Consider the following 14,287-nt stretch of genomic DNA (forward strand, 5'->3'; position numbering starts at 1 on the left):
GTATGCCCGTATTCTTTGTTGTCTGGGAGATCTTTATATTAGCTATGTTTTCTCACCTACACCATTTCTTATTAAACTTGACAACACCAATTTTCCTTCTTACACAAACTGACGTAGAATTTGAAAATTGTACAGGGTTACTTGTGTTGCTTGATAACGTTGTTGTGATCGATTATAAGAAATATGTTTTGGGCAGATGAATGAAAATGAGTGTGCTTATGAAGAATGAAATGAGTTTTTTTATTGCATTTCTAGCTCTTTGACCGTTGAACCAGCCACATTCAAACTGTCAAATTTCATCTACTAAGAGTGGAATGATAATTTCACAATGTTAATTAAAGGCATTATGGTCAATCTAGATAAAAAAATTTGCAATGATTACACTGAATATGTCTTTTTTGTATATGGGTATATTGATAGTTTTGTTATCAATTTGAGGGTATTTAGGTACTTTAATGGTTGTCATGTCAACCTAAGGGTAAAATTAACATTGCCATACTCTGACAGGCTTTTCTAACCGAAAATTGGACAGTTAGGGTCCAATTTCCCAAACCAATGAATGCTTTTATGGTTCTTGGCAATGTTTTGAAAACCGGATTGGACCTTTCGGTCGGACTAGTTCGATCAAGAGCCGGCGATATCTTCGATCCGGTATCTTCTAAAAACTGTCATTTTCAGTTAAATCGGATTGAGCCATGGTTGGACCGCCAGAATAGTGTCGAGTCGCGGTCCAATCGCAACTCAATCCCATCGGATTCCGACATCGTTCGACAGAGAAAACACCATCATTCGACTTGACGACATCTCCACGACAAAACCCATCCATTTTCAGTGGTCATCGTCTAGCCTTCGTCACTCGCCGTCCACCTAAAGTTCATGTGACCGTCGGACTTCATTCTTGATTTTGGCAATTTCCGGCGCCGATGGAACTCCCTAACACCACCATCAGATTCGTCGGAACCTATACATCAAAAGCCCCATGATTCCAACTTCGATTGGCAGTCGATCGTCACTCCCGCCACCACTCACTAGTCTCTTCGCTCGACAGGGTGTTTTAGACAGATTTCAAACCTTAAGGGAGTATTATTGGGGCGTTTTTAATGAATTTCAAACATTTAGGGACTAAAATGTAATTTTATAGAATACGGTCCAACCGACCGATCCAACCAGTCAAACCGAAAACCGAACCCTTGAACGGGTCATAGTCCGGTCCGATTTTCGGAACATTGGTTCTTGGAACACATAACGTTTACCCAAAATAAATTTAAAATAAAATGAATTAAAACTTACACTCCCTCAAACAAAACATTTTACTCAGGAATTGGTCACTTACACCCTTAGGGTCATTTGGATCAGGGGTAAATAAGATAATGGAAGTAATCTTCGTTTATTTTGTAAAATTCCTGTGTTTGGTTTACAAGTAATAAAATATTACAATAATCTTTTACTGTAAATAGTGTTTACTATTGATAATGTGGGAGGTAATCTTATCACCTTGTTAAGGGGTGTTATTAAAACATTATCAGGGTAATTTGATTTTTCTACCCATTTTGCCCTTAATTAAAAACTATTTCGGATACAATTACTCTAAAATGTCTATCAAATAACAATTATCCAACCCTTCTACATTTGAGAAATTAGCTAAAACACCTCAACCACAAAAAAATTTAAAAGTTAACAAAATACCCCCAGCCACCTAAGACCACCTCCAATCGTGACTCACCACCGCCGACTGCCGACGTCAGTCATCGTAATGGTGCATGACCAACGAGATTTGGCCAGTCATGCACCAATAAGGCATTTTTGGGCCATGGATCACATATTCATTGTCAAAAATGACCAGATTTGCCGTTTCTATGGCTATTTCACGACCAGATCTGTAGTCATTTCACAGTCACATCTTTGGCCGTGAAATGGCCATAGATCTGGCTATTTTTCGACCATGGATTTGTGATCCATGGCTATTTCCGGCTTTGCCGGCGTACAACTGACCATATACGGCCAGTCGTGCACCATTCTGTCGACTGTCAGCAACGGCTGGCGGTGGTGGCTAGCTGGCTGCCGGCAGTGGCTTGGGGTGGGTGGGGGTGATTTTGCTACAAATTTAAATTTTATATGGATGAGGTGTTTTAGCAAAATTTTAAATGCAAGGGGTTAAAAAAATTATTCAAAAAATAATAATAAAAAATAATATTATATTAATATTTAAAAAGGAGGGCAATTTAGTAATCTATATAACATAACCACCCATTTATCCTCTCAACTAAATATATTATTCACCAATTTATTTGAACCAACCAAATATATTTTCTAAATATTCTCAATGATCTTTAAGGTGATCTTTCTTTCCGTTAATATAATATATCCCTATAATAAAACATTATATGATCCAAACGTCCCCTATTGTTATTATTATTATTTTATTTTTTTGTATCCAGGAGTGTTCGAGCTAACTTGTGCACACCTCAACTAGTCTTATGAGGTCTTGAAGTTAACGGTCAGATAAACCTCCAGTGGTTATCCCTTATTAGTAGTCGTGAGGATTCTAATGTTAAAAAAGATGAAGAGAAGTGTAAAAATGTCATTTTACCCTTTAATTCACTTAAAAAAAAATTATTTCCTTTAACTTCTATTAATTACATAAGCTAAAAATGAAAATTATACTTGCATTCATTTATTTATTTTATCAAATTAAGTCAGAAAAATCAAAATAATAAAAAGATTAAATAAACAACGGAAAAAAAAGTTAAAAATATAAATAATAATGTATATTTCCTAATATTTAAATATATTCTATAAATAATATATATACTTTAAAAAAAATTAAATTTTTTTTTTGGAGTTTCTTTTTCTTTTTAAAACCACATCATAGGGCATTTTAGTCTTTTCGTAGGTCAACTATGGTCTTCATGGGGGTGTAAGTGGTTAATTCCCAAGTTGTTTGCGTTTGAAATTAACAAGTTATATATATATATATATATATATAGTTGTAAATTCTAGCCTAATTATACAACTCAAAGCTCCAGCATGGCATTGGGAGAAGGAGAATTGAGGTTAACGACCAAAAAGCTTTGTTACTGTGATTATTGTTTCAGACTCACCAAGGTGCTTTCAGATGGCTATTTCATGTAAGTAATACAATTTATATTTATTAAATTAATTCTTCATTAATTTGCACTTTATATGTTGAATTGCAGATCTTGAGGCGCAACCAAGAAACTGAGGCCTTCAAAAATTAAAAAGACAAAGGGGACTCGGACGTCCAATGAAGGATTAGCCTTTGAATATATTTACAAACATTAATTTTTTATTTATAATGTTAGCGTTTGCAACAGTTTTTGAGCTTTAATAACTGCAATTTCTATCACCTGTTTATCGTCCATACTGAATTCAATAAATCAAAAAGCAAAATATTCAATTTTTATGAAATGAAGTAATCAGCTTCTTGCTAAAGCTAATCAATAATCCAAGTAAAATACACCACAACACGATACCCAGTTAAGCAGTTTCCATCTTATACTCAGTAATAAGAGCATTTACATTTGACGAGAACTTCGAGTCACTCTTCTTGTATCAGAGCTACGTATGGAAGCTTGAGAAGAACTACTACCACCACCATCTGCACTTCTAAGCCTCTTTCTCTTAGATGCTGCACTCTCACTTAACCCATTCACCTCCCCCTCTAAGGGTTCTTCTTTAGGTGCTTCAAACTGCCACTGCATGCCACAACTTGGACAAACTACTTCGCCCTGAAACAAATTTACGTTAACATAATCATCTTCAAGAAATCTGTTCATACAAGGAGTGTGTCAAGACTTGTACCCTTTTTTGAGAAAATTTCTTCTTTAGGCAGTAGTGATGAATTCGAGTCACGCAACCTTCACTTTGGCACAATTCTCCCTGTCAAATATAATTAAAAACAAAGTATCAATGGAGTCAGTAAACAATGATTCAGCAACTCAGCTTAAAACTATGACTAATGCATCAGTTTGATGTTTAAATCCTCAAGTTCTTTGGTAAATTGCAATAACTAGGCATTACATTTTATCTTTGATACTATGCATATCTTTATATCTTAACCTCCAACTAACTGACCCATATAAAAGCTATATTAGCTGGAAGTGTTACAAACTTAATTATGATTTGTGATAAAGCATCAAGAACAGCCCACTTAATTATGATTTGAGATAAAGCATCAAGAACAGCCCAGAAAGAACTTCCTTTAAGGGTATCGAATAAGCTAATTAGGTAAAATAATCATATGGACCAATCAAATTAAAAACAAAAATAAAACTTTGCAATAAACAAACATCAATCAGATCTGGAAAGTCGAGTAGCAAAGAAACAATTGAATACAACCTTCAGTACAGCTTCATTGCACACTTCACAGGAAGGAACATCCAGATTGCGGAACCAACTCCGCAAATCAAGGCAAGACCTGACACCAAGTCCTATTTTACCATCTTCTGTGTAACAAAGCCACTTGTCCTGCACCAGCTCATCCAAAGTTTTTTCCTTCTGAGACATTGTGAAATTTCTGAATGCAGCAGGGACATGCACACCATTTTGTGACTGTGATCCCATACCAGCAAGAACCTGATAATGTACCATGAGAATCATAAAGCACTAAGCATAATTTCTTTTTTTCTTTTTCTAAAAAACATGAATTTATTGCCAAATAGAAAATCGAGTTACACAGTAATGTAGATAAGCAATCAACCAAGAACTTCTATTAAACTAGAAAACAACAGAAAATGGATCAAAGATGAAAATTACAAAACAAAGCATTCTGATTTATAAAAAAAAAATGAAAAAATAACTGATGCTTGTAGAGCAAGACCAAAGGGATGCATAAAATTGAACAGTACTTCATAAAATCAGGTCTCTTCTTTCTTATCTTGAGGCTTTTCAAAACCTTTCCATCCAAATTTACCAAATCCAGGTTTGCACTGTGGCCTTTTTTTCAATAACCAAATCCAGAATACTTCTTGTTGACAGTGAAGACAAAAGACTGAATGGTATAATTCTTATTGTCTTAATCCTGAAAGTTACAATGCAACCTATTTATACAAGAGTTCTAAAATAGGAATATTCTAAACTAGGGAAAATATAATATTTAGAAAAATAAAAACCTATTTTACAGTCCTAATTATAGCCCCAATTACAGCCCTAATTAAGACAAATATAGGGAAAAACCATCAATTAACGTAATATTGTCAACACTCCCCCACAAGATGATGCATATATATCTCGCATACTCATCTTGCAAACTAAACCATGGAAAGATTTGCTACTGATACCCTTAGTAAAATATCAGTCAACTGATTTTCAGACGTCACATGAGAGAGATCCATAATTCCACAATGATGTTTCTCCCTAATGAAATGTAGATCGATTTCAATGTGTTTTGTTCGATCATGTTGAACTGGATTGTGAGCAATACTAATGGTCACCTTATTATCACAATATAAGAACAGTTTTTTCTCATTTGATAACTGTAGATCTTGCATTAGTCTTTGAATCCACAAAAGTTCGCAAACACGTTGAGCCATGGCTCTGTATTCAACCTCTGCACTTGATCTTGCTACTGCACTATTTTTTTTTAATTCTCCAAGTGACTAGATTTCCATCGACAAATGTGCAAAACCCGATGTACATCTCCTATCATCAGGCGATCCAGCCCAATCTACATCCATATATAGCATTTTATTTTTAAGTGACCGTGTTTAGAAAACAACAGTCCTTTATCTGGAGCAGACTTCAAGTATCTCAAAATATAAAGTACAACATCTAAATGTGAATCCTGAGGGTCATGCATAAATTGACTAACCACACTTACAACATCGGCTATATCTAGTGTAGTGTGAGAAGGATAAATCAACCTTCCAACCAATCTTTGACAGCGAGCCACGTCGACCGGTTTCCCAATGCTAGCTTGTAATTTGTGATTGGCCACAATCAGAGAGTCAGCTAGTTTACAACCCAACAAACCTGTTTCCTTAAGGAGATCTAAGACATATTTTCGCTAAGAGATAAACATCCCCTTATCGTATCTGGCAACTTCAATCCCAAGAAAATATCGTAGCTTATCAAGATCTTTGATTTCAAATTTCTAAGCTAGATATCTTTTCAGCTTAGCCATTTCATCTAAGTTATCTCCTGTCATTACTATATCATCAACATAAACAATGAGTATTGTAAGCTTACCATTGTAGTGCTTGATAAATAAAGCATGATCAGCATTACTTTGTTGATAACCAAAAGAAATCATGGCCTTAATGAACCTGTCAAACCATGCTCTAGGTGACTGCTTCAAGCCATATAATGCCTTCTTCAAACGGTAAACTTTTCCTTGAGTTTTCTCATTAGTAAAACCTAAAGGAGTTTCCATATAAACTTCCTATTTCAGATCTCCATGCAAGAATGCATTCTTGACATCAAACTATTGTAGATCCCAACCAAGATTAGTTGCACATGACAAGAGAATTCTGATAAGAAACCACTCCCAAATTGATAGAAATTGGGTTGGACAGTGGTCTTTTTTGTGGGCTTCAGTAGAATTCTCCTGGGAAAACTGGCTTGCCAAGGAGGGTGGGGGAGCGGGAGGGGGGAGGGTGCCCAGACCCTTTATAACCCACATGCCCACTCTTTTCCCTTCCAATGTGGGATCCTAACAACATACAACACTTTTGCAAAGGAGAAAATGGAGCAAAGGTGAGGGAGCTCCCAATAAAATTAATTTAACAGTACTACATAAACTCATGTGTTTATTATGGCCATCACACCTAACTAACTAATGGAATATGAAACATGGAAATGCAACCAGATACAACACTTCTTTCTATTTAATAAAGCAGGTAGCAAAAATCCATTTGCTACGCCAAAGAAAATCAGATGCTCTAAGTAAAATACCAGCAGTGGAGTATTTCCACAGTTTTTCAGTTTTAAAATTGACTAAATTGTATATAAAAGTTTTAGAAGGATATCAAAAAATGAAGACAAGGAAATTCCGCTGGTACACAATTTTATCGTAAAAACTCTCTAGGAAGCCATTTTAGGAAAATAAAGTTGAAATGATAATCACTGTCCCAAACTTGGTTTTAAAATAGTTGTATAAGGCTTAGTATCTGTTTAAGTCTCCAACTGCAAGCCAGACCAAATTAATGAGGTAACAGCTTTCAGTTTCTTACCAAAACCCAGGAAAATGTTTGCAGTTGAGTTATTAAACAAACTCACACAATCATCATGGAGTTAAACTCTGAAGTCGTGTTGGCTGATCATTTGACTATACGTCATTGACTAACAATAAATTGACAACTTCCTTTTCTCCAACCCCTCAGTGCTAATTTATGGAGCTAGACTGAGGTCAATTTCCTTTTATTGCAACATATTCCTCAAAACTAATGTAAGTTAGATAAGTTTCTGAAACTGATAGATAAAATGATATGAAACATATGAAAACAATTTATATTGACTTAAAGCCAATCAACAATTTTTGAACCAAAACCAATACCCTGATTATTTTGACTCTTAAGTTTTGATTCTTCATACTTGTTAAGCTTATTCACTTAATTCTTTCTTTTTTTCCTTTTTTTCTTTTTTTTTTTTTAAGAATATATCGACATAATTGCTGCATATCATCAATGTTTAAAACTATAATTCAGTAACAAAATTGAAAACTGTTCATTTTAAGTTTTGTTTGTTCCTAGATTACGTTCTGCCACAAATAGAAACTTGAATTTTGATGAAAACAGATAACAATTTAATAGATTTTGACTTGTAAACATATATATATGTTAGGGGAAAATACTAAACCTGATTCTCTAGTTGTATGTTGAGAGCATCAATGTTGGATATGCTACCTTGAGCCATCACATCTTGAGCAATTGCTTCTATCTGATAATTAGCATCAATTGAATACAAAACAGAATAGTGTAAAAAAGTCAATTACAACAAGAGAAAACAAAAAAACAAAAAAAAGCTTACGCAATGACAGATATTATATGCGCTTATTTCTGAAGACAAGAACAAAAGAAAAAACATAACCCAAAGAACAGTCAAAAGATTAAATAATGTAAGGCAAGGTGCTTACTTATGATAAAACAATAATAAGACATGCCTTATGAAATATTAAATGCAAACATCAAACAGGTTCAGGATAGCTAAACTTTCTCAAAAAATGAAACAGAAGCAAGGCACATAAAAAAACAGGAAAAGACTCTGTATGTTAACCAATGACGTCCTTAGAACAGAAGGGGATATAATTTCAGAGGTTCTCCTTGACTTGTCTGTTTCAAAGCAGAAACTGAATGGTCCTTTTCATTTGTTAGTTTGCCTTCATTTTTAGATTTAGTTTTGACAAAAAACCGAAAATAGATATCAAGAGATATAAAGTTTTAAGGGCCAATCATTCCTGACTTTGACAAGATGATTATGATTACTGACATTTCATACTTTCAAATAATTTTTTTTGGCTGCATATTTCTTCAAATCATCAACATTCTTTCACCTTTTTCTCCTGGAATTGATGTGGAAAGGTAAATGCACCCTTCTTTTCTTTCCAATTACCATATTAATCAAGGATCAGTTAGAGATGATATCATATCTGCAGTAAATGTAGTTAGAGAATGAAGCAAAAGAGATGTACTTCATTTTCCCATAACGAGCAAACTACAAGGTAGGAATATTGATTACTAAATTAAGAAGGTGATGCTTCCTTACCTTTGAGATCAAGCTTAAAAAAAACAAATGGAGACTATAAATCTAGTGCAGCAAGTATAATTGATATCTAGCATAAGACTGGCCAAATCTGGCAAAAAAATGTCACCTATTAAAGCTACTTGACACAAAAGAGGTCTGGCAGTGAACAAACTTTAATAGCAAAAATAAAAGATAAATTTGAAGTTAGAAAATAGAAGATAGAACATGAAAGCAATAAATTAAAATATTACACGCTGTTGCAGTAAAGATAGTTATTGAATTAGCAAGAAATGAGCTCAATGCAACATCCAAGGCAGCTGCTAAGCCTCTTAAACAAAATTCCACAACCTCACTGTTGACATGTGCCAAGAATTCCTATTCCTCAATCAAATCCCAAAAAGCCGAAGCTACAATAGGAAACTCAATGGAGGCTAACAAAAAAAGATCACTTTGAAGCAAAAGAAGAAGTCGACTTCATAGATCAGCACAAAACTATAAAGATTGTACTTCCTGATGCAAGAGGGAATCATAAGAAAACCTAGACAAGTCTATCAATGAACAAAGAAGATAGAATGTTATGATACAACTACTTTTGAATTTTGATATGACAAAAGGCACGGTTATTCAAAATCTCATTCCTATCACTTTTATAACAAGATACAACATGAGATTCGAATGAAAAAATTTGTCATCAAAACTGTAATTTAGAAGGTTCTTTTTTCCTCACAACAAAGCTTGAAGAGAGTTTCCTTCTGCCCTCCTTCTCTTCTATCAATCAACCAAAGTACATGGTTATCAAGCCAAATGGGCATTTGTCTTCTCTTAAACTAATTTGTATGCACAATAAGTAGAAACAAAAATATCCATAAGCCAAATGGGTAACTTTCTTCTATTAAACCAATTTATAAGTACTCTTTTAAGTAAAAAACAAGAATAACAGTAAGCCAAATGAGCATCTTTCTTCTCTTTAAACCAATATAATCACTTTAAATAAAAACAATAATGAATTTAAGCCAAGTTGGCATCTTTCTCATATACGTGAATTTATTATGTCTTCAGAGAGTCATCAAGCTAGTTAGTAAACTATACAACTATATCCCGTGAACTTCCAAACATGAGATATATATACCATGAGTTTTACCAGAATATAGCATTTTCAGTTTTCTGATGCTTCTTGTATTTTTAAGCACCCTAGTAAGAAGAAAAGCATACAATCACAATCCTGTATTTTGGCAAGATACAAGAAAAACCTGTATTTCCTTGAAATTGATAAAAGCTCTTTTCAAAATGCTTGTCAAAAACTAAAGTGATTTTCAAAATTTCATCATCTTTATTAACTTTCTAACGTTTACTCTTCCAGCAGCCTGGTTCAAATATTTATCATAAATAGCCATAAGCAAATAAACACTATTAAGCGAAGAAAAATTTTAAACTCTACATATTCAAAGAATATTTCACTTGTATGTTCATAAAGCTCAGCAGGATGGAGAACAATAATTGTCCAAGAAAACCTTTTGTTATTTACTTAAGCCAAGTATTCCTAAAACTAAAATAGGTATCAAAATTCTATCATCTTACTTTATTTTATTTTTGAAATTGTTAATAAAGTAAAGTCTTCGACACGTGGAAAAGTACCACCACAAGAGTCAGAATTTTTGTATAATACACAACATATGGTTACAGATAACCAGACTTGCTCAATGTATATAAGGGTTCCTTGATGGATTTAATTTCCCAGCAGAAACTTGTATACTACTGTACAGAAAATGAAACCAAATAAATTGCTAAACATAAATCATAGAAAGCAATAACTTGAGTTCCAATCCCGTCCAATGATGAAAGAAATCACTCCAACATATTTGTCTAAAAGCTAACTTCCTAGATGTGGCTACACCAACACGGGTAAAAACAATTATTTGCTTGAACAAATGAGAATCGACAATGAGACTTACAATGCCCTTATAGAAAGCAATCTGTGGAACAGAGTATTTTGTTCCAAGCTTGGACTGTTCGTCAGCAACATTGTTAACCACCCCATAACAAACATGGCCATCATATTGGTCTCTGCACCCTCGCAACTCAAACTGACATGATGATAGCTCCCTATTTATCTTTAGGAGATACTCATTAAACAGCTCCTGATGAGCACCTGCATTGATAATAAATTACAAGCTAATTATAAGCTTTTTCAACAACCTTGAGTAAAACATTTTTAGTAGCTAAAGCAAAGAGAATGGAATATATAAAACTTAATCAGAAGATAAATGCTCTAAGTTAATTTTCAATTAAGTAATCAAATTGACCGAAAGCAAAAGAAGTTAAACTGAAATTAAAAAATAAGGGTAATTATTATGGACCCCAAGAGAATTGTCATGATTAATTAGTTAAAAAGAAAAAGAAAAAAACCTAACCACAAAGAATAAAGATAACCAAGAACTCTCGCAAGGCATAACAAGGAATTTTGTAATTTTTCATTGTGCCGCACTTTCTCGTCAGCCAAACAAGTCAAATCGCACCGTAACTTTCCCTAAGATACTAAGTAAACCAAAAAAGGGAAAGAAAAAAACCTGGATTCCTGCCCGTTACGGCAGAGAAGATGTGATGGAAGTCATTTTCCTTGAGAGGGCCACGAGTGATCAACGCTTGAATCAGAGTTTGGTGCTTCCAGCTTAACGACGGCATTTTGGAATGTGGATTTATTTATTTCTTGAAAGGAAAAAAGACCACCACATTGAGAGAAATGGCGGGAAACTTTAGGCGGAGTGTAAGGCCATACCTGTACTGGTAAAAGAGGGAAATTAGAGTAATACTTTGGACCACTTTAATTTTCTTTTTAGACCCTTTTTCATAATTTTAATTTTATCCTCCCTAATACAAACTAAAAATAAGAATCAAATAAAAACCATTGTTGTTAGGTGATGCTAGTACAGTAGTACATATAAGCTCACCGCTGCATGGTTTGAAGACAAAAGTATATGATACAATTATCCACTTTTTATTATATTATAACAATATAGGAAGGAAATGCCCACAAGATGAACATTATATGAATGTAACAAATTCCTATGAACACTGTTTTCCTACCTCCCAGGCCAATTCTGGGGGAAACTTTCCCCCTGGTCCCAAGGGTGGGGTGGGGGTGTGGTTTCCCCTTGCAAAACCCTGGACTCGCCCCTGGTTTGCTTATTTTATTAAATGTAGTTTTCATAATTTTACTTTACTTTGGACTTTATTCAGCCTACTATCCCAATGGCTTAAAAACCATCAAATGCCTAGAGAATCATTAAAATCTTAAAAGCCAAAAAGAAAAACTCATTAAACAGTACAGGGATGAGTTAGATTTCACTTGTTTCCTGCTGGGAATTACTCGCCCCACCCCAAAAAATCCGTGTTGCGAGGCAAGGGTGGAATAACCCAATAATAAAAATTTTGGGTTTTGTCTTGCATAGCCCAGTGGGCTTCAAATGTGAGAAAGCCTTCTTGAAATGGAAATGATTTTAGCCCCCATATTTTTTGTCATTAGCTCCCATCTTTTCTTTCTATTTTTTTTTTTTTTTTTTTTGAGGTTTTTAATCAATATTATGATTATAATGATTATTTTTTAATTGGAACAATATCATATTTATAACGAATAGATTCGTAATTGTTAACTCTAAAATACAAAACTTAGAAAAGAAGAACAAGATTAAACGAAAAAGGAATAATATATGAAGAAGAAAAGAACTAAAAAACTCTTATAAGAATCAAATACTTCAACGGAAAATTCTCAAGATTGATTAACTTATACTTGCTTTCGGGTATAGAAAGATATGAGACCCAAAAGCTAATTCTTGTAAAACAGGAGAAACATTAACTCATTTTGATGTAAATCAATCATGAAATTGTGAATTTTAATTGACCTAAATTTGTTTAATTATTTGGTGACTGCAAATATAAATTCTGGATTAACAATGGAAAGAGAAGAATAAAATATTTTATTACAAATATAACCCCACTTAAAATAGAAGACAATATTTATAAGAGTAATGCTACATGTACAAACAACTCTTACAAAGATTTATGTACAAACTAATGTGGCAAAAAATGAATGGAAGAGTAAGTACAAAAAGTCAAACTCATCATATTCACTTTTCTATTCATTTTCTGCCACATTAGTTTGTACACAAATCTTTGTAAGATTTTTTTGTACATTTAGCATTATTGTATCTATAAAGGAAAAGGACAGGGCTAAAGATCACTTCCCTTCTCGAAATCTTGTTTAAGCCTTGTTAACAAAAAGAGTAAACGACTTTTTCGCACCCATGGTATGCCTTAATGACATTTTTCCACCCAAAATTTATATTCCGTTAATACCCAAAATACATTTCACTTTCTCGATCGATGTTTGACAAGTTACTAGGAGTCATGGTAAGAGAGGTTTTTTAGAGTGAAAGTCGGTGGATTGAATGGTGGTGACCGACTGAATCTTCGTTGTTGGAATCAGCCGAAAATCAGCTAAGAACATAAAGCTTTAGCTTTGTGGTGATTGACAATCGGCGAGAAATTAGGTGCCACAGTGAGATGGGTTTCGTAGAGAAGAGACCAGAGGTTCAAATGGTGATAACGAAGAGAATTTTCATTGTAAGAATCGGCTTTAGGTAGTAATGAAATACTAACTTTGGGTGAAAAAGTGGTATTTTAAAACTTTTTGGGTGGGAAAGTGTCATTAAAGCAATCCTTGGGTGGGAAAAAGTCGTTTACTCTGACAAAAATGGGGTTAATGACACCTAGATGAAGAAATTTAACTCCTCAAACATCCCAAGTTTGGATTTTAAAAAATAACCCTGAAAATTGGAAAAAAAAAAAATTTAATTTAAAAATCTGACGTGGCACATTTAATTGTAACTAAACATGCAAAAATGGGCTAGAGTGAAAAGATAGAAACGTATATGGGTAATAGTTAATTAATGGAAATTTGTTTAAATTTTGCAAATTAAAAAACAACCCCCCTCCCTTCAAAATCGCTTAATCGAGCAGTATACCCAAAAAACAATTAGCGAAACACCTTCCATTTCTTTGCGATTTCCGGTGATAAAAGTTCCCTATTTTCGGCCAATATTTGATCCTAAAGCTTCGTTACACAAAAATCATGGCTATATTCACAAAGAGGAGGAAAACCCAACCCTACTCCAAATCTTAGAGTCCGATGGCGGCGACTGTTCAAAGGTTGTCGAAGAAGATGTTCCGGTGGATCATCCGATGAGTGAAGGTGGTCCAGCGGCAGAGGAGACACTGGCGGTACAAGAACAGAGAGGAGAATTGGAAAATGGTTCTGAAGAAGAGGACGCCGACAAGAATTCAGGCAACAAGGAGGACGCTAGTGAAGAAAATGTACATTTTTTACTGGTGGTTTTGAATTTGATGAAAAAATTGATTGGTTTGTGTGAATTTGGGGGCATTGATAATCCTATTTTTCATAGTGATTTTGTATTTAATTTCAATAGGATATAGGATACTTATATAGTTTGGTCCATGATTCCTACGTAATTCTATTAATTTTACTTTGTAGGCCTAAACGATGATTTTGAGTATAAATGACGGTGTTGAG

The 14,287-nt window shown here is 34.0% G+C and overlaps 1 protein-coding gene across 3 annotated transcripts; it reads right to left on the reverse strand.

Moving 5' to 3' along the window:
- Nucleotides 1-3,371: 3,371 nt before the first annotated feature.
- LOC116112771 (non-structural maintenance of chromosomes element 1 homolog) lies at nt 3,372-11,907 on the reverse strand. 3 transcript variants are annotated; one of them, XM_031398887.1, is made up of 7 exons: nt 11,785-11,907; nt 11,268-11,476; nt 10,653-10,849; nt 7,816-7,896; nt 4,360-4,596; nt 3,823-3,900; nt 3,372-3,749 (listed from the first exon to the last, which is right to left on the reverse strand). In XM_031398887.1, the coding sequence occupies exons 2-7, from the start codon at nt 11,380-11,382 to the stop codon at nt 3,537-3,539; spliced, it is 921 nt and encodes a 306-aa protein (XP_031254747.1). In that variant the 5' UTR covers nt 11,383-11,476; nt 11,785-11,907; the 3' UTR covers nt 3,372-3,536. The 3 variants fall into 3 exon arrangements, with proteins under 3 accessions (XP_031254747.1, XP_031254749.1, XP_031254750.1); XM_031398889.1 differs by having other exon boundaries at nt 11,268-11,481; nt 11,785-11,895; XM_031398890.1 differs by lacking the exon at nt 11,785-11,907 and adding an exon at nt 11,649-11,764.
- Between the last annotated feature and the right edge of the window lie 2,380 nt (nt 11,908-14,287).

Source organism: Pistacia vera, unplaced genomic scaffold, assembly GCF_008641045.1.
Source record: "Pistacia vera cultivar Batoury unplaced genomic scaffold, PisVer_v2 Contig668, whole genome shotgun sequence".
Lineage (NCBI taxonomy): Eukaryota > Viridiplantae > Streptophyta > Magnoliopsida > Sapindales > Anacardiaceae > Pistacia > Pistacia vera.

Coding starts and splice junctions, on each gene's coding strand:
- LOC116112771 (XM_031398887.1), bottom strand. CDS start 11,382: ATGCCGTCGTTAAGCTGGAAGCACCAAACTCTGATTCAAGCGTTGATC. Junction 10,850..11,267: donor CGTAACGGGCAGGAATCCAG/GTTTTTTTCTTT, acceptor TTATCAATGCAG/GTGCTCATCAGGAGCTGTTT. Junction 3,750..3,822: donor AGAAATTTTCTCAAAAAAGG/GTACAAGTCTTG, acceptor AATTTGTTTCAG/GGCGAAGTAGTTTGTCCAAG.